General features: G+C 49.7%; 1 protein-coding gene and 1 long non-coding RNA gene across 7 annotated transcripts in view; both read left to right on the top strand.

The window, feature by feature from the left end:
* Positions 1-25551, top strand: part of LOC138365801 (uncharacterized) — a 266841-nt gene that overhangs the window by 147401 nt on the left and 93889 nt on the right. The gene's annotated exons all lie outside the window — the stretch shown is intronic.
* The window catches only part of LOC123748088 (origin recognition complex subunit 3-like), an 81346-nt gene that overhangs the window by 23126 nt on the left and 32669 nt on the right, over positions 1-25551 (top strand). For 4 of the 5 annotated variants that reach the window (XR_011229012.1, XR_011229015.1, XR_011229014.1 and 1 more), the window contains exon 2: positions 279-515. Coding sequence is in view for 1 of the 5 variants with exons in the window: in XM_069326272.1 (XP_069182373.1) it covers positions 462-515 (54 nt within the window). In the remaining 4 variants the exon portion in view is untranslated. Of the gene's footprint in view, positions 1-278; positions 516-14367; positions 14500-25551 lie in introns of all 5 variants that reach the window. The other variant, XR_011229013.1, reaches the window with a different exon arrangement.

Here is a 25551-nt window from a genome sequence, read left to right as displayed (position 1 = left end):
CTGGGTTCTGGTATGCCAACAGTGGGGGTGGCGGAGTGTCACCTGCTCTCCGCCTCTGTGTGGGGGCAGGTTCTGGCTCTGGGTTCTGGTATGCCAACAGAGCTTCACAGCTGATGTGACTTAGTAGGTGGCAGCTATATCAGCAAGATAGCTTCAGGGAACCACCAGGTCTCAACCAGAGTGGCATTTTGTATCTTGTATTAAAAATATTGCTTAATTATGAATTCTAAACAAAAAAAACTATGTCCGTGTTATTTTTTCATGCTATTTTTTCTCAGAAATTACTTGAAATTGCAAAGAAGAAAAACAAGAGACCAAATGCTTATGAGCTGCTACGTTCAGAAGTATTACAACTGCTGTCAAATGTTTTTGAACTACACTTACAACCTGTAAATAAACAGCCACCTCACGAGATACTCTTCTTCGAATCTTCGTCGTCGGTGAAGCAACATCTGGTGGGCATGCCAAGAGCTGCTCTCACTACAGCTTTGTCAAATCCCCACCACTACTTACAGGTCAGTTAGTTGTATTATGCTTCATGTTGCATGTGTCCAAGTACTGTACAGTATCCTTTAATGTTTGAATGCTTTAACATTCTGAACAGTCAGCACGTTCCCGGCTCAAACTACAGTATTCCGGACATCTCAATGTTCCACTTGGCAACGCCAAAAATGTTTATTTTCTGTGGGGAGCCCCTACGGCTCCCTGGAGCATATCGGGCTAATGTGTGTTATGTTAGACCGGGACATTAGCTAAGGAGTTCAGACCTACCAGGGACCAGCGCCAGAACCTGGCCCCTTCAGAGAGGTTTCAGGGAGCAATGGCCCTGGAAAACCCCATATGGTTGGGGGTTTTCCTTATCTGCCATCGACCGGGGTTAGGCACCCAGAAAGGTAGGCGTAACAAAACAAACCCCACATGGTAAGAAACTACAACAAAAACCGAACAGAGAGGTAGAAAACTCCCTACAATCCCAAGGAAACAAGCAAACAAGCAAACATCACACTTTACTGCCGCGCCGATCGTCCGCGCAGCCCTCCCCACCCCGGGAGGGGGAGGGGGGAGCCCCGGACCTACCGCGCCGGCTGCCAAGCTCCAGTTCGTTCGCTAATGTCAACCGGGATTGACGCTTCTCTGGCCTCAGTTTCCTAGGCGGTGTTTGCCTTGTGTGGCGTTCACTGCCGTGTGTTGTGGTGTGCGGTGGCCAGGAGTACTTCATCAGTGCCGGGGCTGCATGTGCTTAGTGGCTGACTTCCCTAAGCGCCCTGTGAGTACTGCCCTTGCGTTCCAGGGTTATCTTCCCTGGGGCGTTCGGGAACCATTCCCGTAGAGGTTCTTGCTGCTCGGCATTTGCCTCGCCCTTGGGGCCAGCTGGGGCTTGGGGCCCTTGTTTGGCCCTGGGTAGGGATTGGTATTGTGCTGGTTAGGGCGTCAAGGTGTTGCGCAGCCTGCCACCTAATGCGGCGGCCGGTTTCTGTTGCCTCTGGAGACGGTGTACTTTTGCGGGGTTTTTCTTTTGTTTTTCATTTCTTGCCTGGTGGGGGTCTGCCTAAGGTGGTTATAGTTCCACTGGTAGTGTTTGGCGGCCCTCTGCTAGGCCCCCGTGCTTGTACACGTCTCGGGGGTTTTCAGTGCTATAATCTACCCTCTTGTTATGTTTGGGTTTCTTAACCGGTTAGCAACACCTTGCCCGGGCTTCCCGTAGTTGTTACCCTACGGGCCCTGGAAACCCCTGTCTGGGCTCGGGGGACCATTGAATGTGTCTTCCGGGTTCCAACCCGTCTTGAACGGGATCGTTGGTTGCTGTTCCCTTGTCTCCGGGAGACAGTCGCCATTTTTACCTCCGTCATGCTGCCTGTTGGGTCACTGACACCTTGACCCGGAGTCTTGCGAGTGATTCTCTGCTTGTTCTCCAGTACTCTCCTGATGTTATTACTGTTCAGAGTACAGGCGGCATCCGTGTTGCAAGCTAGGTTAGGTTGCTGCAACATGCTAGGTTGGTTTCCCACTCGAATGCCCCGTGGCCGCCCCGTTTGGTTAGGTGCTGCTCGCCCCTTTCTCTCCATGTTCCCGGCTCCGGACCGTCTGCGGGTTTCGGGGTCGGGGCGGGGTTCAGTTGCGGCAGAGACTCGGGCGGTTTTCGGGGGATGCCCCGTTCGGGTTGGGGACGGAGGTTTGAGCCTGTGCCTCCTGCCAAGGCTTCTGGGTCTTACCAGCGGCCCTTTCTTGTTGCCTTTCCCATGGGCTCTTGCTTTTCTTTAAGGGCGGAGGGCTTGGAGGCCGGCTCTGCCCCGGGGCCTCTGTTGTTGGTTCCCGGGGCTGTGGGGGATGCCTACTAGCAGTTCTGGGGCGGTTTTGCCCCTTCAGGGGTTTTTCTGCTGTTGGGTGTCGTTTTTCGCCCTTCCAGTCTGCTAGCTTCCCACATTTACTGGCGTGTTTTTGTGTATTAAGCGTCAGTCACAGCCCCTGCTGGCGGCCATTTTCGTCTGCCGGTTTCCCGGCGTGGCCACCAGGGCGGCGTTGCGGTTTGTTTACATGCGTCTGGGTGTGCGAGCGAGCGTCTCTGGTGAGTTTTCACAAAATTTGCAGGGTTTTTGTTCTCCTGTTGTCGTTTCTTTGTTTTCTGGTGTTTTCTTGCCGTTGCCTGTTCTTCTGGGAACGTTTGGGTGTTGATTTTGGGTCTGAGCCTCTGGGTTTAGGCTCAGTGCCCCTGGCTGGTATGCTTGCTCCCACACCTTGCCCCTCGGTTTTCGGTCTGTTGGGACCGTTTTCCCAGGGCGTTCTGCTGGGGTCTGTGCTTTGCCTTTTAGTGGTGTTCTCCGCCGGCAAATGTGGTGGTTTGGGCTCCCCCTAGTTCGATTCTGGGTTCCTTTGGGTTCCATGGTTTCGTTCTGGAGGTTTCTTCCTCTTGGGCCCCCTTTTGTGGGTTCAGGGGACTTTGTTTCCTCGTGTGACCCGGTTCTGCCTTTTGGGGTTCCGGGGTCTTCCTGGCTTGCAGACTGAGCTTTTTGGGTCTTGGCACATGTTGTGGTTGTGCTGGGTCTTTGTGGTTTTGCTGTCGAGGTGGGCCTTTTGATGCAGTTTTGTGCCTTCTTTGCCTGGCCGGCGTAGTGCTCTTTGCCACTAGTCGGCGGCTTGTGCTTTTACAATATATGTCCTCACCTAGTTGTGCTTGTGGGGGTTGAGCTCTGGCTCCTTGGTCCTGCCTCTCAACCGTCCGTCAACAGGTGTATTGGTTCCTGTGCCTCTTGGGCTCTGTCATGTCTACATGTGACATTGTATGGGGGTCAGCCTCGTTACTTGTGTGAGGAGTCGCCACATTACTTCTTAGTGCTTTCCCGTTCCCATTCTGACACTCAAAAAAAAAAAAAAAAAAAAAAAACTAATTCTATCTGTGGCTCTTTTGGGTACTCAGTTTCCACCTGTGTCCCCTAGTGCGTGTGCCCCTTGTGTTACGTTTCCTGTCCTTCTCAACCCTGTCGATTCCCTTGGGTATCTTGTATGTGGTGATCAGGTCTCCCCTCACTTCCTCTTCCAGCGAAGTGTGGTTTCATTCCCGTAGTCTCTCCTCATGACTTCGGTAGTGTACTTTTTCTTTCTGAAGGGGTTCTGTTCCCTTCTCTGTTGGCTGGGCGCTGGGGGAGCAGCTTGCTCTGTTGCCTCTCGCTTGGTCCCGCTGTTGGTGGGCGCTTTGGGTTGTCTTCCGGCCTCTGCTGGCGTCGGAGGACGGCTTCTCCCCCTTGGGGGGGGTTCAGAGCTGGCGGGGTGGGCTTCTTCCCTGCGCTTCGTCATTTCCTCTTCGTGGGGCGTGGTCGATCCGCCCCATCCTTCTGGGCTTCCCGTCTGCTCTTTGCAGTCATGAGCTTTTCCAGTCTGCAGTTCTTCTGGACTACTTCCGTCTGCGCCCTGGATCCTCTGCCCTGCTCGGAGGACTGTTGTCTCCTGTTCGGATTCTGTTCGGGCCGGGTGCATGGATGGTGGACCTGGACCTCCAGGTCACTTCTTGGCACGTTCCTCTCCAGTTTTTCTGGGGCTAGCACGGTTGGTAATTACCTATGTGTACTTACCTAAGTGTAGTTACAGGATGAGAGCTACTCTCGGTGTCCCGTCTTCCCAGCACTCTTGTCATATAATGCTTTGATTATAATTGTCATATTGTCATATAATGATTGTCATGTGTCATAATATGTCTTCATATGATTGTCATACAATGCTTTGGTGGTGGGGCTTCAGGTTTGCTGTTTTTATTGCATTCCCTATTTTGTGAAGGGCACTTTGTGTACTCTTTGCATCTTTACCGGATCTTAGTGCCCTGTCTGCGTCTGAGATTCGGTGTCTGGCCTACCTCGACGACTGGCTGGAGTGGGCTCCCAGTCAGTCCGCTTGTCTGCTCGCCAGGGGATGGTTCTTTCCAGATCGCTGGGTTTGGTTTCCTGGTGATCTGGAGGTTTTACCTTCTGTTTCCGTCCCGGGTTCGGACCTGGGCCTTGTTTCGGGCTCTTGGGCCCCTCATTGTCTTCCCTCCAGAAGTGTTACTGTGGCTGTGGTCCCGCCTTTGGCTGTTCAGGAGGGGGTCCCGGGTTGCTCAGCGGTTGCTTGGGCGGTTGTGTGGGAGTTTGCACTTCGGCGTGCTTGTCTGCCCGCGGAGTGGGTTTGGCTCCGGCGTCGGTTGGTTCCTACGGAGACTCCACTTCCGCCTCTTGCATTCCTTGGGTTCCTCTGGGGATCTGGTGTTGGTGCTGCGTCACCAGCTTCCTCTTTGGGGTTTTCGGGGTTCCGTGCCTTGGCGGCTCCCCGAGCCTTCGCTCGATGTGTTCACGGACGGGTCGTCTCTCGGCTGGGGCTTTGTGACCAGTGCTCACCAGGTCGGCCGAGGTTGATGGAGTCTGTCTGTCCGTCGGGCTCACAGCCCGGTTCAGGTGTTCATGGCTGTCTGGTTTGCGCTTCGGAGGGTTTGGGTCACTAAGTACTCTCCCATTCAGCTCTGTTTGGACTGTTCTCCGGTGGTTCTTGCCGGAACCACAGGGGGTTTGGTTAACCGTGTGGTTCGTGTCCGGGGTGTGTCCTGCGTCCTGGTGGACAGCTGTCTCGGTTCATTCCTCTTCGTGGGTTGGCCAGTCGTCGCCGATGCGTTTTGTTGGCTCTGTTGGGCTTCTGGACTCATGGCCATGGACGTCTTCGGGTCGGCGTGGTCTAGGCGTCGCCCGTTTTGTGGCGCCCTTCCCACCTGCGAGGACTTCACGGTGGAGGCTTTCGGCAGGCCTGGTCGAGGTGGGGGATACCTGTACCTCTTCTCCCGGTCCAGCTGTTGCTTCGGGTTCTGGCTCAGTTGCAGCCCATTCCCACGAGAACAGTCCTTATGGTTCCACTGTGGCCGGCCCGGCCTTCTTTTCAGACGCTGCTTGATAGGTGTCCGTACCCGGGGCGTTTTTCCTGAGGCTTCGCCTCTTTCAGCAGGCCGAATCGGTCCTGTCCGTGCCTGGTTCGGCCTTCTCTGTGGCTCTTCGCGTCTGGTGTTTTGACGCAGGTATCGCCATCTTTATGGTGTTCAGGTGGCTTTGTTGACGGTGTCCCACCTGCGAGCTTCGTCTTGGAGACTATGACGTTTATTACGTCTTCTCGCGTTTTGTTTCCCCTCCGGCCTGCTCATGAGTCGCCTGAGCCATCCTGGTCCTTGTTCAGGGTGCCTTCTTCTCTTCCCCTCAGTTTGTGGTAGCCCCTTCGGTTTCAGTTTCCTCCTCTTTGGTACTGGTGGTAGCTTTATTGGTGTGCAGCCTTTCTCTGTCCTGGCGACGGTCGAGACGGCTGCTTTCCGGAGGGGTTCTTGGGGTATTGGTACTGGTTTGGTTTGGCCGGGGGGTGCGTCCTGTGTTGTCCAGTTGTGCTTTTTGCTGTTGCCGGCGTGCCGTGCCTGGGGATGCGCTGTGGTTGATCCGGTTCCTTCGTTCCCTGTTTTCAGGGCTCGGGTCTCCCGGGTCGTCCGCAGTGTTTTCCTTCTTACTGCGGTCTGTCTTTGCGCCCGTGCTGTTCAGACGTTTGCAGCAATTGCTGCTGTGTTGGTGACGTCTCGGGCTCATTTCGGGCGCAGGGAATTGTGGGTCGCACAGGTTTTTGGCCGCCCATCCTTGTGTGCGTCTGTTCTTGGGCGTTCTTGTTGCCTTGGGTCGCAGGTTTGCGACCGGTTGTCTTGGCTTTGCGTTGCAGAGTTTGTGGCGGCCGCCTCCCGGGTTAGCCCTTTTCTTTTCCTTCTCTTTGGGTATGAAGCTCCAGGGAGCCGTAGGGGCTCCCCACAGAAAACCAGCGTTGAATGTAATGAAATGCCATTTTCTGGGTGAGCCCCGGAGGCTCCCTGGAAACCCTCCCTCCCACCGGTCGGCGGTTTTTTCGCGTTGGTTGACGCTTAGCTTCCGAACTGGAGCTTGGCAGCCGGCGCGGTAGGTCCGGGGCTCCCCCCTCCCCCTCCCGGGGTGGGGAGGGCTGCGCGGACGATCGGCGCGGCAGTAAAGTGTGATGTTTGCTTGTTTGCTTGTTTCCTTGGGATTGTAGGGAGTTTTCTACCTCTCTGTTCGGTTTTTGTTGTAGTTTCTTACCATGTGGGGTTTGTTTTGTTACGCCTACCTTTCTGGGTGCCTAACCCCGGTCGATGGCAGATAAGGAAAACCCCCAACCATATGGGGTTTTCCAGGGCCATTGCTCCCTGAAACCTCTCTGAAGGGGCCAGGTTCTGGCGCTGGTCCCTGGTAGGTCTGAACTCCTTAGCTAATGTCCCGGTCTAACATAACACACATTAGCCCGATAAGCTCCAGGGAGCCTCCGGGGCTCACCCAGAAAATGGCGTTTCATTACATTCAACGCTGGTTTTTTTTTATATATATATTTTCTCATTAGGTTTTGAGTTATAAGAATATATGGTGTCAACATGTTTGCAACTGAATTTACTAGAGAACAGATGCCATATGAAATGTGTTTTTCTCATTTTTTTCCCGGAGCTATCCATGGCTGATAAGCTATTGTCATACTTTGGCATCAGTCATGTATATAGAGTTCTGTGGGCCTACCAGGGACCACGAGGCAGAACCTGGCCCCCTCAGAGAGGCAAGGGGAGCAATGGCCTATAGAAACCCCTGTGTGGTTGGAAGCATTCTATGTCTGCAATCGATCGGGTCAGGCACCCAGAAAGGTAAGCGTCCCAAAACAAAGCCCTATTCTGGTGAAAAGTGCTACCAAAATCCGAACAAGTAGATAGAACTTCCCAAAAGGAAACAAGCAAACGAGCATGATGTCACACGTCGCCGCGCTGCAGTCTGCGCAGCTTCCCCCTCCCCGGGAGGGGCCAAGGGGGAGGGGGAGCTCCAGACCCTCGTGCCGGCTATCTACCCCTCATTTCTAAGGCTGATGTTAGAGGCGAAGGTCGTTGCTCTTCCTCCAGTGATTTTCAGCGGCTTACGTGGCTGTGCCGGCCTTTTCTTTTGAGGCTGGTGCTTTGGGGGATGACTTGGCCTCGGATCCTGCGGTGAGGGATCTTGGGGCTGGGGAGGGGCAGACTTTGGGGACTTGGGCCCTGTTGGTCCCCGCCTGGGTTTTTCTGCCCTCTGAGGCTTACTGTTACAAAGAGGGGTTCTCTTTTTTCCCCCCTCTGCGTACGAATTTGATTTTGTATCTACCCCTTCATGGGTTTCGTTCCGTGTCCCCCCAGGTGTGTTGGTTCCGTCCTTCCGGAGGTTTTCGGCTTCCTGCATCAAACTGTCTGTGGTGCAGGTAGCTCTAGCAGCTTACCTCTAGTGCGACCCGGATTATGCCTCGGTTATGGATCCATCTTCTTTCAGGTTTGGGACGTCGTTCCCTTTCTGGGTCCGTTACGAGGTTCCGGAGTCGTCCTGGTTGTCGGACTGTCCTGTGTTTGCTTTGGAGGCTTGGCATTCCTTTTGTCGTTCCTGCACGCTTGAGTGGTGCGAGGCTTCGACGGTGGTTCAGATTTTCCTGGGGGCGACCTTGAGCACCTCAATGAGTGCTTGTTTTCCCTTGCCCTTTCCCGGGATGTTGGCATTGTGCAGTTCCATGTGCAGGTTCCCTCCCTTTTGGCTGCGCAGGTTACTGAGGACTTTCTCGCCCGTGGCCTCTTGGTTTCGGCCTTGACTTTCTTTTCCCTCCTGGAGTTGTCTTTAGACTGGCTTGTGGAGGATGTGGGGACACTTGGGGATGTTCCTGGGGTCCGCTGCTTTGGGCTCAGCGGCTGCTTGTTGAAGCTCTTTGTGCCGATCCTGCAGAATGCAGTTTCGCTGTTCTATGCTTCCCGGCTCGCGTGTCGGCAGGCGGTGCTTGCATCCTCTCTGGAATCGGCCTGGGCCCTAGCTCTTGGGATGTCCTCTCCGTTTTGTCCTCTGCTTTTTGCGGATTCTGCCATGACGCAGTATTTGCAGGCTGCTTCGGTTAGTTGTCGTCCTATGTCTGACTTGTTGGTTGTCCAGGGGTCCCGGGAGGGCCTTCCTGAAGGGGTCGTGTCAGGGCTCGGGGTTCCCCTCGTCGTGGTAGGCCACTGGTGCCAGGTTCGGGTCCGGCCCCGCCTTCAGACCCACTTTCGTCTGGTTGGCGTGGTGTTCGCTCTGTGCGAAGTTCGGGGTCTCGTAAGGGGCGCTGGCCCTTTCGCGGTTCGCCCCATTGACGGGGCGATGGGAGGGGGCAGGCTTGCACTGTTCACTTACGCCTGATCCCACGATTTGTGGGCATTTCGGGTCCTTTAATTTTGCCTGAGGCTTCGGGGAGTTTGAGGCTGGCGGGGCAGGCCTCTTTCCCTGCGCTCTCTTGGATGGTGTCCCTGGACCTCTGGGACGCTTATTGGCAGTCCTGATTCATCCGGGGTTCAGGGACTAGCTCAGTCCCTGAACCCAGAAACGCGAAATATTACACTCACCAGAAATGCACTGAGCATTTCTGGTGAGTGTAATAATCTTATAACTGGTTATCAGAGTTCTTCCTAGTCACGCATATTTTTCATGAATATATATTTTCTTTGTATTTTGAATATTTTTACCATGGATTTTTCAAGTGTAATGTTATGGGCTGTCACCAATACTTATTGTATTATAGAATGTATAGAATATTGGTACACACAGATATATTCTTGTCACTGTATCAGTTAAATGCTATATTCTTTGAACAATAACACATACTGTTTCTGTGGAGACCCCCTTCAGCTCCCCAGAATCCCGGGCTGATGTTGTATATATTAGACCGTGACAACAGTCAATCGATGGAGTTCTAAGCTTACTGGGGACCAGCACCAGAACCTGGCCCCCCTCAGAGGCATGAGGAGCAATGGCCCTATAGACATCCCCGTGTAATTGGAAGCAGTCTTTGTCATCTACCAGGTCAGGCACCCAGAAAGATAGGAATTCCAAAACAAACTACAGCTGGTTAAAAATTGCAAACCAAAAGCCGAACTAGCAAAAAAAGACCTGATCTTTAGACTGGGTGTTCTTTTTTTCTGTTTTCCTCGGTTTGTGGTGACCCCTTCGGTTTAGGAATGCTTTTCTAAGGCTCTTTTCTTGTTGGCATTGGCCTCTGTGGGTCGGTCGAGGAGCTTCATGATCTTCTCTGTCACAGGGGTTTCTGCTCGTTTGGTCCCGGTGGTCGGGTTGTTTGTTTGCAGCCATCTCCTTCTTTTCTGGTGAAGAATGAGGCTGCTGGTTTCCAGAGGTGTCCTTGGGTTGGTTGTGTTGGGGGTCCTTGTTGAGGTTTGGTTGGTTCAGCTGGGCGTGCATAATGTTTTGTGTCCAGTTGCAGCTCTTCACCATTACTTGCGTGCCAAGGCCTTCATGGCAGGGGACGCGCTTTGGGTTGACCCGATTTCCCTTCTTCCCTGTTCCAGGGCGCGGGCCTCCCAGGTTGTCCACAGGTCACATCAAAAAGGTGACACCCCTAGGGTCAACACTTGCAGCAGAGGAGCTCCAGCATATTTCAACAATCCTAAGTATTGTAGTACAGATTGATGGTAGTGAGTGGTGTCCCAGAGAACATAAAGGTATAGTGCTCTTGAAAAATAGGTGAGATAACAGGAAAGTGCTAAGGGAAGTGAAAAATCGGATGAGAAAAAGTTGCCCTAGTGTTTACAGTGCAGAGAAGAACATTCAAGATGGCCACTGGCAAGGGGAAAAACAAAACAGAGCTTGATTTTGAGGGATTCAATGAAGAAAGCATTGATATTAGCAGTCTACATAACAAGTTGGTAAATTTAGATACTATAGTGAACTCTCATGTAGAAATAATTAGTAAATTGAAAGAAAGTAATGACCATTTGACTAGCAAAGTTTTATGTCTTGAGGGTTTAGTGAAAGACTTGCGCAAGGATAAGAATCAATTGGAAACAAATTGCAAAGCCATGGAAGAAGAAAATAAACTCTTAAAAATAGCTTTGGAAGAAGTTAAAGCAAATTTAAACATAAATGACTACAATAGGTTAGGTAAGGAAATTCAACAGGAGAAACAGCTTTTGTCAGCACAGATGGAGGAAGTTACACAGGGAATAGAACAGTGCAAGAAAGATATGCAACTCACTTATGCACAAGTGGCCAAGGAGAAGGAAAAAATAGAAGCAGTAAAGGAAGTCAAACACTGCAGCAACCAAGATAAAACAAACATTAGGCTGGAAGTGAGGAAAGAATTGGCATCTAACCCGAAGTTGGTGCAAAACACAGTTGATCGGAGTAAGTCCCTGATCATTTTTGGCTGCAAAGAAAAGGCGATAACATCTAGGTCAGAAAGAGCTGTAGAAGAAGCTAAAGTAGTAGATAAAATTGTTGGCCTCGTAGAAGGTCTTACAACCATAGAAAATGTGTGCGACTACAGGAGAATAGGCAGGTACGTAAAAGGGAAAGATCGATCTTTGAGGATCACCCTAAACGGTGCCAAACAGATGGAAGAAGTACTAAGGAATGCTAGAAAATTGCAAAGTGATGAGGATGGGAAAGTGTGGTCGTTAAGACGAGATCTTTCAAAAGAAGATAGAGAGAAGCTGAAACTGAACCTCGCCGGGGCAAAACATTTAAATGAGAGCAGGAATGAAGAAGAAATAAATTCTTTTTTCTACAAAGTGATAGGGGTAGGCAGACCAGTAAAGTGGTACATAAAGGCAAACCAACAAAATCAATAGAGAGAGAGGGGGAGTGAAGAATAAGGAGAGGGGGGAACAAGTTCCTGAAGATTGCATACACCAACATAGATGGAGTAAGATCGAAGATACTGGAGTTAAGTGATGTAATACAGCTGCAGACACCAGACATTGTTGCACTCATGGAGACAAAACTGGAAGATGGTATTTTAAATGAGGTCATATTCCCAAGGGGCTACTCAATTTGGAGACAGGACAGAAAAATTAGGAAAGGCGGTGGCGTTGCTGTGCTGGTAAAAGAACACCTAAAGGTGAAGGAAATAATGACTGCCAATCCACAAGAAGTTGACATAATTGCACTAGAGATCTGCCATGAGGATGATAAACTAATGATAATAAATGCATATAGTCCACCGCCAAGCAGCACATGGTCAAAGGAGGAGCTAGATAGTAAACGTGAAGGTCTTATAACAATAATGAGAGATTATAGCGAGAGGGGATAACGATAGATCACAACTGTTGATAGTCGGTGACTTCAACTTGAAATCCATAGGCTGGGAAGCATATGAAGCTAAAACAGAAGATTTTTGGATCTGTAAATTTGTAGACCTCATCCTGGAAACATTCTTGTATCAACATGTTAAACAAGCTACGAGGATGAGGGAAGGGGACGTTCCCTCCATGCTAGATTTGATATTTACCAGGAAGGAGGAAGAGATATTTGACATTCAGTACCTTCCTCCCTTGGGTAAAAGTGACCATGTCTTTTTGGGAATAAAGTATGCAATGCATTATAAGCTGGAAGAAAATAAGGAGGTTGAAGCAGTTGAAAAACCAGACTTCAGGAGAGGACATTATGGTGACCTTAGAAATTTTTTTAGTGAGTATAATTGGACAGACTTGATGCTAGGCAAGGAAGTGAATGAGATGTATGTCAAGTTTTGTGAAATATATGATAAAGGCACAAAAAAATTTATACCAAAACAGAGATGCAGGGCCAGAAAACAGGATTGGTTCGACAGAAATTGTGAGAGGGCAAGAGACCAAAAGACACAAAAATGGAATCAGTATAGGAAGAGGCCAAACCCCCAAACATACCAGTGATACAAAGATGCGAGAAACAACTATACAGCAGTAAGGAGAGAGGCAGAAAGAAATTTTGAAAAAGGGATAGCGGATAAATGTAAAACAGAACCGGGCCTATTCTACAAATTCATAAACAACAAATTGCAGGTAAAGGACAATATCCAGAGGTTGAAAATGGAAAACAGATTCACGGAAAATGAAAAGGAAATATGTGAAACATTAAATGAAAAGTTCCAAAGTGTGTTTGTACAAAATGAAATCTTCAGAGAACCAGACACAATAAGAATTCCAGAGAACAACATAGAGCGGATAGAGGTGTCTAGAGATGAAGTGGAAAATATGCTAAAGGAGCTCGGGAGGAACAAAGCAGCTGGCCCAGATGGAGTTTCACCATGGGTTCTGAGAGAATGTGCATCTGAGCTCAGCATTCCACTTCACCTGATCTTTCAGGCATCCCTGTGTACAGGAATCGTAGCAGACGTGTGGAAACAGGCTAACATAGTTCCAATCTACAAAAGTGGCAGCAGGGAAGACCCCCTCAATTATAGACCTGTATCATTGACAAGTGTAATAGTGAAAGTATTGGAAAAGCTAATCAAAACTAAATGGGTAGAACACCTGGAGAGAAATGATATAATATCAGACAGACAGTATGGTTTTCGATCTGGAAGATCCTGTGTATCGAATTTACTCAGTTTCTATGATCGAGCCACAGAGATATTACAGGAAAGAGATGGTTGGGTTGACTGCATCTATCTGGACCTAAAAAAGGCTTTCGACAGAGTTCCACATAAGAGGTTGTTCTGGAAACTGGAAAATATTGGAGGGGTGACAGGTAAGCTTCTATCATGGATGAAAAATTTTCTGACTGATAGAAAAATGAGGGCAGTGATCAGAGGCAATGTATCGGAATTTAGAAATGTCACAAGTGGAGTACCACATTGAAATTGAAATAAGTTTATTGAGGTAAAATACACACAAAGGGATGAGGTAGCTCAAGCTATTCTCACCCCATTCAGTACAACGTGTTAATATATACATAGACACACATCACAAATAAACATATTACCAAACATTGAGAGGTAAACATATACATTTCCTCCTTCACAAGTAGTATGGTATCAGACGTACACACAAATACTTTTATGACCTAGGTATACTGTATAGACAATTTGCAAGACACCTGCAGATAATTCAACAAAATATTACAATCTTGGTGCAAAATTCTTATATCTCTCAAGAATATCATCAACCTTTCCGTTGTGACACATCCAGGCTATTTGTTCAGGAACAGTCCTTATCTCAGTGTTTCTATATACATTAATCAACGGACAATCAAGAACATAATGGGCAAGGGTGTGAGACCTTAACATACCACATAGTTTACACTTCGTGTCATTATCATGAACATCTATCCCATATTCCCAGTAATATTTGTACCCAAGCCTGAGCCGCATGTACACAGTCACTCCAAGCATTTCTCCTTTTACCATAAGTGAAATGGGTGTTTTGACTCACATACATGTAGTGTTGCATGGTTTGACTACTCTCATACATTATCTCTCTCCACTCCCGCCTGTGCCTGAATATTTCTGATTTTGCTTCTTATTTGTCTCATTGTGAATTCACATTCAATGTCAACTTGTGGTTTTGATGTGGCACGTTTGGCCAAGTCATCCGCCACCTCGTTGAGCACTATTCCAACATGAGATGGAATCCACATGAATTTCACACTATAACCTTTCAGCTGTATCTCAGTTATTCTTCTCTTACAGTCCTCCACTATAGACATGAAGACTGGGTTTCGACTGTTTAAGGACTCCAGTGCTCCTCGGCTATCGACAAATACAAAAACATTTTTGTCGCCATGACGTACTTCCTCCAAACACGCCAGAATGGCCTGCAGTTCAGCTTGTGTGGATGATATATAATTACTAAGCCGGAGTTCAATTATCCTGTCCACAGTCCCAAACTCCGTATAATCCCTTATTAGGACACCACACCCAGCCCTGCCATCCTCCGCCACCGACCCGTCGCAATATACATGTAAACTGTTGCCTCTTGGTAACCGAGATATCATGCTTCCATACAAACACCGTAATTGTCCCGGTTCATGATGAGTCTTTTTCACCTTGAGGGGTACAATTTCGACGTCTATTTTCTCTACTTTCCAGGGAGCAGACATATTACACTGGTGAGAGGATTTACAGCAGTCAAGTACGTCGTATTCCCTGAGGTCATGAGCTAATCCTCTCGTGTAGCGTGTCTCCCTCAGTTTCCTGGAAGTGTGTACGTCACTCAAGCAGGTCTGAACGCTCTCAAACAGCTTATCCCCTCCTTTTCTCCGCATGAAACGAATAGATACTCTAGTGTTAATGTCACGGACTCTATCACACACACTCTGTAAATTTAATTCCATTCTCATTATTTCAATCATTGCATTTCTTTGACATCCAAGAATAATCCTCATAGCCTCGTTCTGTATCAGCTCTATTTTTTTGAATTCTGCCTTGGCCTGTGTAAGACAATACGGGTGCTGCGTAGTCTATCAGGGACCGAACAGTGCTTATGTATAACATCCGCAAGATAGGTACCCCAACACCTTTACTAGAAAAAGCCAGTGCTTTCAGAGGATGCAGACGGGCTTTACATAAGGTGCTGATATGATTTATTTCAGCATTTTTACTCTCACATGTGTATCCAACATACATGCCCAGATACTTGTACTTCTGAACACGGCTCAGTTCCACACCATTTAGAGTAAGTGTTATATTTCTTCGTTTCCTATACTCGTATTTGGTTTTATCTGCATTTATAACTAAGCCTAACTTGTGACAGGTTGTACCAAGTATGTTAAGAGCAGTTTGAATTTTGTTCCCAGAAGTGCCTTGTATAAGAATGTCATCAGCATATATGATCGTCGTGACCCCTGGAGGATACATCTCTGATGCTAATCTGTTCATTAATACATTGAATAAGGTGGGACTTAATACTCCCCCTTGTGGGGTACCTAACTGAAACCTCCGTTCCTCAGACATGTATCCCTGGTAATACACCTGACCTTTTCTGCCTTGTAGATAATCCCTTATCCAGTGAAGCAATCTCCCTGTTATTCCCAGATTGGCTAATTCATATAAGATTACTTCCCCATTGGCTTTATCAAATGCTCCTTGTAGATCAACAAAAACTCTACAATTGTCATCCACATTAGACAAACACTTTAAGAGACAATCCGCAGTACTTTTGCCTTTGATAAAACCAGAGAGATTACTGGACATGTTATCACCTACAAGGTAGAGTAGCCTATTTAACAAAATCCTTTCCATCATTTTACAAAAGCAGGATATTAAGGAGACAGGTCTGTAGCCTCCGTTTGACTTAGGGATAGGAATGATGACAGCCTCTTTCCATTTTCTTGGTAACTTTCCCTCTCTATAACTCATATTAAACAAATCAAGTAAGGGACTAGGTTTCATACCGGCTAAATAATTAAGTATGTCATACGTTACTCCATCTTTTCCCGGAGCAGTAGAGCGGCCACTTTTTATAGCATCCAGTAGCTCATCGTGAGTTATCTCAGTGCATGTTATAGATCTTGTATTTAAGGCACATAAAGTTACTCCATTTCTAATATTTTCCCATGACTCAATGGTGACTCTCGTGTCACAGGGAGTACCACAGGGTTCAGTTCTTGCACCAGTGATGTTTATTGTGTACATAAATGATCTACCAGTTGGTATACAGAATTATATGAACATGTTTGCTGATGATGCTAAGATAATAGGAAGGATAAGAAATTTAGATGATTGTCATGCCTTTCAAGAAGACCTGGACAAAATAAGTATATGGAGCACCACTTGGCAAATGGAATTTAATGTTAATAAATGTCATGTTATGGAATGTGGAATAGGAGAACATAGAACCACACAACCTATATATTATGTGAGAAATCTTTAAAGAATTCTGATAAAGAAAGAGATCTAGGGGTGGTTCTAGATAGAAAACTATCACCTGAGGACCACATAAAGAATATTGTGCAAGGAGCCTATGCTATGCTTTCTAACTTCAGAATTGCATTTAATTACATGGATGGCGATATACTAAAGAAATTGTTCATGACTTTTGTTAGGCCAAAGCTAGAATATGCAGCTGTTGTGTGGTGTCCATATCTTAAGAAGCACATCAACAAACTGGAAAAGGTGCAAAGGCATGCTACTAAGTGGCTCCCAGAACTGAAGGGTAAGAGCTACGGGGAGAGGTTAGAAGCATTAAACATGCCAAAACTAGAAGACAGAAGAAAAAGAGGTGATATGATCACTACATACAAAATAGTAACAGGAATTGATAAAATCGACAGGGAAGATTTCCTGAGACCTGGCACTTCAAGAACAAGAGGTCATAGATTTATACTAGCTAAACACAGATGCCGAAGAAATATAAGAAAATTCACCTTCGCAAATAGTGGTAGACGGTTGGAACAAGTTAAGTGAGAAGGTGGTGGAGGCCAAGACCGTCAGTAGTTTCAAAGCGTTATATGACAAAGAGTGCTGGGAAGACGGGACACCACGAGCGTAGCTCTCATCCTGTAACTACACTTAGGTAATTACAGGATTATTCGGTTCAGCCAGCCTGCAGTCTATCCCCGTACCTATGACATTTGTAAGTTCGCAGCTTTGGCTCCTGTTTTTAGTAACATGTCCTGGGTTGACATTCGGGCATGGGGCTTTTGGAGGTTGAACAGGGTCCTGGCGGGTTGTTACGAGGCACTTTATGAAGTGAACATATTTGTCAACATACCTGTACCTTGTATGTTGGCAAATATGAGAGAAGTTATCTTATGTGTGGAAGCGCTGGGTCTTTTACTTTGTTTAATATTTGTGGTTCTTGTAGGGGTGCCACATTATCTGTGTCCTGTGTAGCATTTGACCGAGTTGATGGTAGAGTTTGGCACTTTTTGCCATTATTTTCCTCTTCTCTTACTTAAAAATCTCCCTGGTATGTACAGGTGTTGCTATATTCTTAATGTAGTTCTTTTGATTTCATTCAATTTGTTCCTATGATATACCTGCTTGATGGGGTGCTGGGAGTTCCTCTACAACCCAAACCCAGCCCGAGGTCAGGCTTGACTTGTGAGAGTTTGGTCCAACAGACTATTGCTTGGAGCGGCCCGCAGGTCCACATATCCACCACAGCCCAATTCGTCTGGCATTTCTTGCAAGAAAGCTATCTAGTTTTCTCTTGAAGATGTCCACGGTTGTTCTGGCAATATTTCTTATACTTGCTAGGAGGATGTTCAACAATCATAGACCTCTGATGTTTATACAGTTGACAGCTCATTGAAGTGCAAACGACCATCAATACTCAGAATAGACTTAAAACGTTGATAAAGCGAGAGGGGGTATTCAGTAAATTCAATTTTAATAATAAAAAGATAGACTGGGAGATAATAAACAGGGAACTTACAAACATTCCATGGGAAACTGTTCTAAGTAATACAAGTCTCCGTGGTGTAGTGGTAAGACACTCGCCTGGCGTTCCGCGAGCGCTATGTCATGGGTTCGTATCCTGGCCGGGGAGGATTTACTGGGCGCAATTCCTTAACTGTAGCCTCTGTTTAACGCAACAGTAAAATATGTACTTGGATGAAAAAACAATTCTTCGCGGCAGGGGATCGTATTCCAGGGACCATAGGATTAAGGACTTGCCCGAAACGCTACGCGTACTAGTGGCTGTACAAGAATGTAACAACTCTTGTATATATCTCAAAAAAAAAGTCCTACAGAAAGAATAGATAAACTGACTAAGCGTATCAAGTCTGTCTGAAACATGTTCCTTTGAGGAAAGCCAGAAAGAGATCCAACGTAGAAAGAGAACGCAGACGACACTATAAACGCAGGAAAAAAATAACGGAACTGCTTATGCAGACACAAATTTCCCGTCAAAGAAGGAATAATTTAAATAGGGAGATTGAAGAAATCGAGCGGAAATTGAAACACTCATATGAAACTGAAGAAAGGCAGTTAGAACAGAAAGCAATTCAGGAAATAAAGAAAAATCCAAAATATTTCTTCACATATGCGAAATCAAAAGCAAAAACCACTGTCAGTATTGGACCTATATTATACAAGTGAAGGTTCATACACGGAGGATGACAAAGAAATTAGTGAAATCCTAAAAAAGCCGTATGAGGACATGTTTAGCACTCCAATAAACAACATGAAAGTGAAAGATCCAGACAATTTCTTTATGCGGGATATTCAAACCCCTGTAAATATAACTGATATCAACACGAGTGCACTAAATTTTGATAGAGAAATTGAAAACATGCCCATGCACTCGGCCCCAGGTCCAGACTCATGGAATTCAATATTTATAAAGAAATGCAAAGTGCCGGTAGCACAGGCACTCGGCATAGTGTGGAGGAAGAGCTTGGACAAGGGCGAGATACCAGATGCACTTAAAGTAGCAGACATAGCCCCTCTACACAAGGGAGGGAGCAAAGCATTGGCAAAGAATTATAGACCAGTTGCACTAATATCGCATATCATAAAAGTATTTGAGAGAGTGATTAGGAGTGAGGTCACCAATTTCATGGAGACCAATGACCTTCACAACCCAGGCCAACATGGATTTAGAGCGGGAAGATCGTGCCTCTCACAGCTACTTGAGCACTACGACAAAGTCACTGAGGCATTAGAAGAAAAACAGAATGCTGATGTGATATACACGGACTTCGCAAAGGCTTTCGATAAATGTGACCATGGCGTGATAGCACACAAAATGAAGTCAATGGGAATAACCGGTAAAGTAGGACGCTGGATACTCGGTTTTCTGTCAAACAGGACTCGGCGAGTAACGGTCAACCATATAAAATCTAGTCCAAGTGCAGTTAAAAGTTCTGTACCTCAGGGTACAGTCCTTGCACCGCTGCTTTTCCTTATTCTCATATCAGATATAGACAAAAATACAAGTCACAGCTTCGTATCATCCTTTGCAGATGACACAAAAATCAGTATGAAAATTATCTCGGCTGAAGGCATTGAAAAACTTCAAGCTGATTATTAATAAAGTTTTCGGCTGGGCATCAGAAAATAACATGATGTTTAACAGTGATAAATTCCAGGTACTCAGGTACGGTAAAAATGAGGACCTTAACCCTTAACATGCTCGGGGTTTAATATCCTGTCATCCCCATAGGCGCATGTAATTTTGAAAAAAAAAAAATTTTCTTCCTAACCTGTTAATTTGTGTTCACTGATCACGGGAAAAATAATAAAAAAATCGTAAGTGGCATATATTGCCCGCTATAGGGCGGGGAATTCTGGCAAATTATAGGCGCTGACTCAGCATGCGTCCCAGGCGGTCTGTTGCTCGCCAGCTGTCAGGCCGGAGTTGCCACAAAGAGATAATTACCGAATTATTTCAATGTCTCTGATTGATTTTTCATAGTTTTCTGTGGGGAGCCCCTACGGCTCCCTGGAGCTTATCGGGCTAATGTATGTTATGTTAGACCGGGACATTAGCTATGGAGTTCAGACCTACCAGGGACCAGCGCCAGAACCTGGCCCCTTCAGAGAGGTTTCAGGGAGCAATGGCCCTGGAAAACCCCATATGGTTGGGGGTTTTCCTTATCTGCCATCGACCGGGGTTAGGCACCCAGAAAGGTAGGCGTAACAAAACAAACCCCACATGGTAAAAAACTACAACAAAAACCGAACAGAGAGGTAGAAAACTCCCTACAATCCCAAGGAAAACAATCAAACAATCAATTTACTGCTGCGCCGGTCGTCCGCGCAGCCCTCCCCTCCCCGGGAGGGGGAGGGGGGGCCCCGGACCTCACCACGCCGGCTGCCGTCAGTTCGCAAGCTAGTGTCAACCGGGATAGACGCTTCTCTGGCCTCAAATTCCTTGGCGGTGTTTGCCTCGTGGGGCGTTCTCTGCTGTTGTTGTGGTGTGCGGTGGCCAGGAGTACTTCATCAGTGCCGGGGCTGCATGCGCCTAGGGCTTCCTTCCCTAGGCGCCCTGTGAGTACTGCCCTTGCGTGTCAGGGTTATCTTCTCTGGGGCGTTCGGGAACCGCTTCCGTAGAGGTTTTTGCTGCTCGGCATTTGCCTCGCCCTTGGGGCCAGCAGGGGCTTGGGGCCCTTGTTTGGCCTTGGGTAGGGAGTGGTTTTGTGCTGGTTAGGGCGTCAAGGTGTTGCGCGGCCTGCCACCTAAGCGGCGACCGGTTCCTGTTGCTCTGGGGACGGTGTACTTTTGCGGGGTTTTTCTTTTGTTTTGTTTTTGGTTGCCTGGTGGAGGTGCTGCCTCGTGGGCCCATAGTTTCCCTGGTATTGTTTTGGTGGCCCTCTGCTAGGCCCCCGTGCTTGTACACGTCCCAGGGGTTTTCAGTATTATCATTTACCCGTGTTTTGTTTGGGTTTCTTAACCGGTTAGCAACACCTTGCCTGGGCTTCCCGTAGTTGCTACCCTACGGGCCCTGGAAACCCCTGTCAGGGCTCGGGGACCCATGGATGCGTCTCCAGAGTTCCAGCCTGCCTTGTGCGGGTTTGAAGGTTGCAGTGTGCCCTTGTCTCAGGGTGACAGTCACCTGTTTTGCCTCCGTCATGCTGCCTGTTGGGTCAATGACACCTTTGACCCGGAGTCTTGCAAGTCCTGTTCTCTGCTTGTGCTCTGGTTTTACTCTGAGGATGTTCCTATTAGAGTACAGGCAGCATCAGCGTTGCATGTTAGATTTAGGTTATTGCAACGCGCTAGGTCGGTTTCCCGCCTGGATGCCCCGAGGCTGCCCCGTTTTGGCTTTAGGGACCCTGACCTGGGGGCGTTGGTTGCTATGGCTTTGACTCCTACGCCCCCCTGGTCCTTCCCCTGTGGTTCTTCCTGCACCTCCCCCCCTGTGTCCGGCTCCGAAACGTATGCGGTTTTCGGCCTTGGCACAGGATTTAGTTGGTGGGGAGACTCGGGCTGCTTCGGGGGCTGCCCCATCCGGGTCGGGGACGGAGGCATTTGAGCCGGTTCCTCCTGCCGAGGCTTCTGGGTCCCACCAGCAGGCCCCCTTGTCTGCCTTTCCCTTGGACTCTACCTTTTCTTCATGGGTAGAGGGTTTGGAGGACGGCTCTGCTCCGGGTCCCGACGTAGGGGATCCTGGGGCTGGGGAGGAGTCGGCCTGGGGGCCTTGGGCCCCCTGTGACCCCGCTTGGGTGCTTTTGCCTTCCCCACGGGGTTTATTGTTGCAGGGGGAGGGGTTTTCTTACCCTCCCTCCCTGTATGAGTATGATTTGGGTTCGGCTCCTCCCCGGGTTCGGTTCCGGGCGCCTTTGGGTACCTTGGCTCCGTCTTTACAGGGGTTTGCTACTTCCCGTCTCTCCGCGAAGGTGGCACGGGAAGCTCTTGCTGCATACCTCTTGCGAGACCCGGGTTATGCCTCCCCTATGGATCCGTCCTCGTTTGAGTTCTGTTCTTCTTCCTGTTTTTGGGTGCGTTTGGAGGTTCCGGGGTCTTCCTGGCTGGCAGACTGCCCTTTCTTCTCGTTGGGGGCGTGGCATGGGTTCTGTCGGACCCGCACGCTTGATTGGCGGGAGACTGCTACTTTTATGCAGGTTTACCTGGGGGGCGAGTTTGAGCACCTTAATGCGTGCTTATTCGCTCCTGTGCTTTCTCAGGATGTTGGCCTTTTCCAGCTTCACGTGCAGGTTCCTCAGCTTTCGGCTTCCTTGGTTGCGGAGGAGTTGCGCTCCCGTGGGCATTTGGCTTCGGTCTTGCGTTTCTTTTCCCTTCTCGAGCTCTCTTCTGCTTGGCTCGAGGAGGATGTGGGAGCGTTGAGTGAAGGGCCTTCGTCCGGGGCGCTTTCTTCGGCAGCTAGGGCGTCGGCTGCACTGTTGAAGCTCTTTGCGCCCATCCTGAAGGAAGCGGTGTCTCTGTTTTTTGCTTCTCGCCTCGCGTGCCGTCAGGCTGTGCTCGCCCTCTCTTTGGAATCCGCTTGGGCCCTGGCTCTTAGGTTTTCGTCTCCTTTTTGTCCGTTGCTGTTTGCAGAGTCTGCAGTGTCCCAGTTTCTGCATGCGGCTTCGGCTAGTTGTCGTCCTATGGCGGACTTGTTGATTCTCCGGAGCAGTCGTTCTCGGCAGTTTCGGAGGGGTCGTGCCAGGGTTTCGGGTTCCGCTGGTCGAGGTGGGCCATTGGTGCCAGTTTCTGAGCCGTTGTTCCCTTCGGGGCCAGCGTCGTCTGGGCGGCGCAGTGTTCGCCCTGTTCGACGGTTGGGTTCTCGTCAGGGGCGTCGGCCCTTTCGCGGTTTGCCCCGTTGACGGGGCGATGGGGGGGAGGCTCGCTCTGTTTGCCCACGCTTGGTCCCACGATTTGTGGGCCTTTTCGGTCGTGTCATCCGGCCTGCGGTGGCGTTGGGCGACTCGTCCTCCTTTGGGGGGTTCGGGGCTAACAGGGCAGGTCTCTTCTCCTGCGCTTCAAGTCATCTTGGAGTGGGTGCGCTTGGGCGTGGTCGAACCGACTACGTCCCTCAGGTGGGTTTCCCGCCTGTTTCCAGTGCCGAAACGGGACTGTGCGGATCTGAGGTTCATTCTGGATTTGTCCCGTCTGAACCCCTGGATTCCTTGCCCCTCCTTTCGGATGACTACTCTGTCTCAGGTCCGGCTTCTGTTGGAGCCGGGTGCCTGGATGGTGTCCCTGGACCTCAAGGACGCGTATTGGCACGTTCCTATTCATCCGGGGTTCAGGGACTGGTTAGGCTTCGTGGTAGGGCGTCACGCTTACCGTTTTCGATGCCTACCTTTTGGCCTGAATCTGGCACCTCGCGTTTTCACGCGTCTGACCCGAGTTGTGGTGACCCGTCTGCGTCTTCTAGGGATTCGGGTTTTGGCCTACCTCGACGACTGGCTGGTGTGGGCTCCCAGTCGGTCGGCTTGTCTGCTCGCCAGGGATTTGGTTCTTTCCCAGCTCACCAGGTTCGGGTTCCTGGTGAACTGGAGGAAGTCCCATCTGGTTCCGTCCCAGGTTCGGACCTGGCTGGTTCTTGTTTGGGATTCTCGGACCGCTTCCTTGTCTCTCCCTCCGGTGGCGTTGCGGCGGCTGCGGGACCGCCGTTTGCTGTTTCTGAGGGGGTCCCGGGTCACTCGGCAGTTGCTCGAGCGGTTGTGCGGGAGTCTGAACTTCGCCATGCTAGTCTACCCGCCGGGTCGGGTTTGGCTTCGGCGTCTGTTTTGGTTCCTTCAGGGACGTCCTTTCCGCCTCTCTCGCGATCGTTGGGTTCGCCCTCCGGGGGTCTTATGTCGGTTGCTGCGTCACCGTCTTCCTCTTCGGATTTTTCGGGGTTCGGTGCCTTGGCGCCTTCCCGAGCCCTCGCTCGATGTGTTCACGGACGCGTCGTCTCTCGGCTGGGGCTTTGTGACCAGTGCTCACCAGGCAGGCCAGGGACGGTGGGGTCCGTCCTTCCATCGGGCTCACAGCACGGTTCGGGAGTTCGCGGCTGTCTGGTTCGCGCTTCAGAGGATTCGGGTCGCTCGGGGATCGACCATTCGCCTCCATTCGGACTGTTCTCTGGTGGTTCATTGCCTGAACCGCGGGGGTTCTCTTCGATCCTTGGCTCTTTGGGGTTGGTCCCTTCGAGTGGTTCGTCTGCTGGATTCTCGGGGTTTGGCTCTCCGTGCGATTCACGTCCGGGGAGTGTCAAATGTTCTGGCGGACGGTCTGTCTCGCTTCCTTCCCCTGTCCACGGAATGGACGGTCGACGACGACTCGTTTTGTTGGATCTAACAGATGTACGGTCTCCCAGATGTGGACCTCTTCGCGTCGGCGTGGTCCCGGCGTCTCCCTATATATGTGACGCCCTTCCCCGACTGCGAGGCGTTCGCGGTGGATGCCTTTCGGCAGGACTGGTCGAGGTGGGGTTACCTGTACCTCTTTCCTCCGGTCCAGCTGTTGCTTCGGGTTCTGGTTTGGTTAGAGACATTCCAGGGGAGAGTAGTCCTCGTGGCCCCTTGGTGGCCGGCCCAGCCTTGGTTTCCGGTGCTTTTGGCTCGGTGCCCGAACCCGGGACGTTTCCCGCGGCTCCGCCTCTTTCAGCAGGTCGGCCCGATCCGGTACGGGGCTGGTTCGACCTTCTCCTCTGCTCTTCGCGTCTGGTCTTTTTGACGCGGGTGTATCACCATTTCTATGGTGATCAGGTGGCTTCTTTGATGGTGTCCCACCTGAGAGCTTCGTCTAGCCGACAGTATGAAGTTTCCTGGCGTTCCTTTCGCCATTTTCTGGCTCTTCGTAGGTTGTCTTTAATTTCGGATCGGATTGTTTTGTCCTTTCTTACTTGGCTTTTTCAGGACCGTCATTTGATGCCTAATACTGTCGCCTCGTATCGTGCGGCGCTGGCGGAGCCGCTTAAGCTCGCTTTCGGGGTGGACGTCACATCCGCCCCGTTTCGTAAGCTTTCCCGTGCTATGTTTCACCTCCGGCCTGCTCATGCGCCGCCTGAGCCGTCCTGGTCCTTGGACAGGGTGCTCTCCTATCTTTCCTCTCCTCGGTTTGTGGTGGCCCCTTCGGTTCCTGATTGTTTTTCCAAGGCTTTGTTTTTGTTGGCATTGGCCTCTGGGGGCCGGGTAGGGGAGCTTCATGCTCTCCTCCTGCGCAGGGGTTTCTGCTCTTTTGGTCCTGGGGGTCGGTTTGTTCGTTTGCAGCCTTCTCCATCCTTTCTGGCGAAGAACGAGACGGCTGCTTTCCGGAGGGGTCCGTGGGTCATTGATGCTTGGTTGGTTCGGCCGGGGGTGCATCATGTGTTGTGTCCTGTTGCTGCACTTCGCCGTTACCTGCGCACTTCAGCCGGAGTGGCTGGGGATGCGCTTTGGGTTGATCCGGTTTCCCTCGTTCCCTGTTCCAGGGCTCGGGTCTCTCAGGTTGTCCGCAGGGTTATTAAGTCTAGCCAGCCTGCGGTCTATCCTCGTGCCCATGACGTTAGAAAGTTTGCGGCTTTGGCTGCCGTGTTTGGTAATATGTCTTGGCCACATATTCGGGCGCGTGGATTTTGGAAGTCGAACAGGGTCCTGGCCGCCCGTTATTTGGTGAACGTCCCTGCTCCTCGTCGGGCCTGTGTTGCTTTGGGTCGCAGGTTGCAGCCAGTTGTCTCGACTTCGAGTTGAGGGGTTAGTGGCCGCCGCCTCCCGGGTAAGTCCCATTTTTCTTTTCTTTGGGTATGTAGCTCCTGGGAGCCGTAGGGGCTCCCCACAGAAAACCAGCGTTGAATGTAATGAAACGCCATTTTCTGGGTGAGCCCCGGAGGCTCCCTGGATACCCTCCCTCCCATCCGGCCGGCGGGATTTTTCGCGTTGGTTGAAGCCTAGTTTCCGAACTGACGGCAGCCGG

Source organism: Procambarus clarkii, chromosome 18, assembly GCF_040958095.1.
Source record: "Procambarus clarkii isolate CNS0578487 chromosome 18, FALCON_Pclarkii_2.0, whole genome shotgun sequence".
In the NCBI taxonomy this organism is placed as follows: Eukaryota; Metazoa; Arthropoda; class Malacostraca; order Decapoda; family Cambaridae; genus Procambarus; species Procambarus clarkii.
The sequence above is the reverse complement of the archived record's forward strand: the minus strand, read 5'-3'. Positions and strand labels throughout refer to the sequence as shown.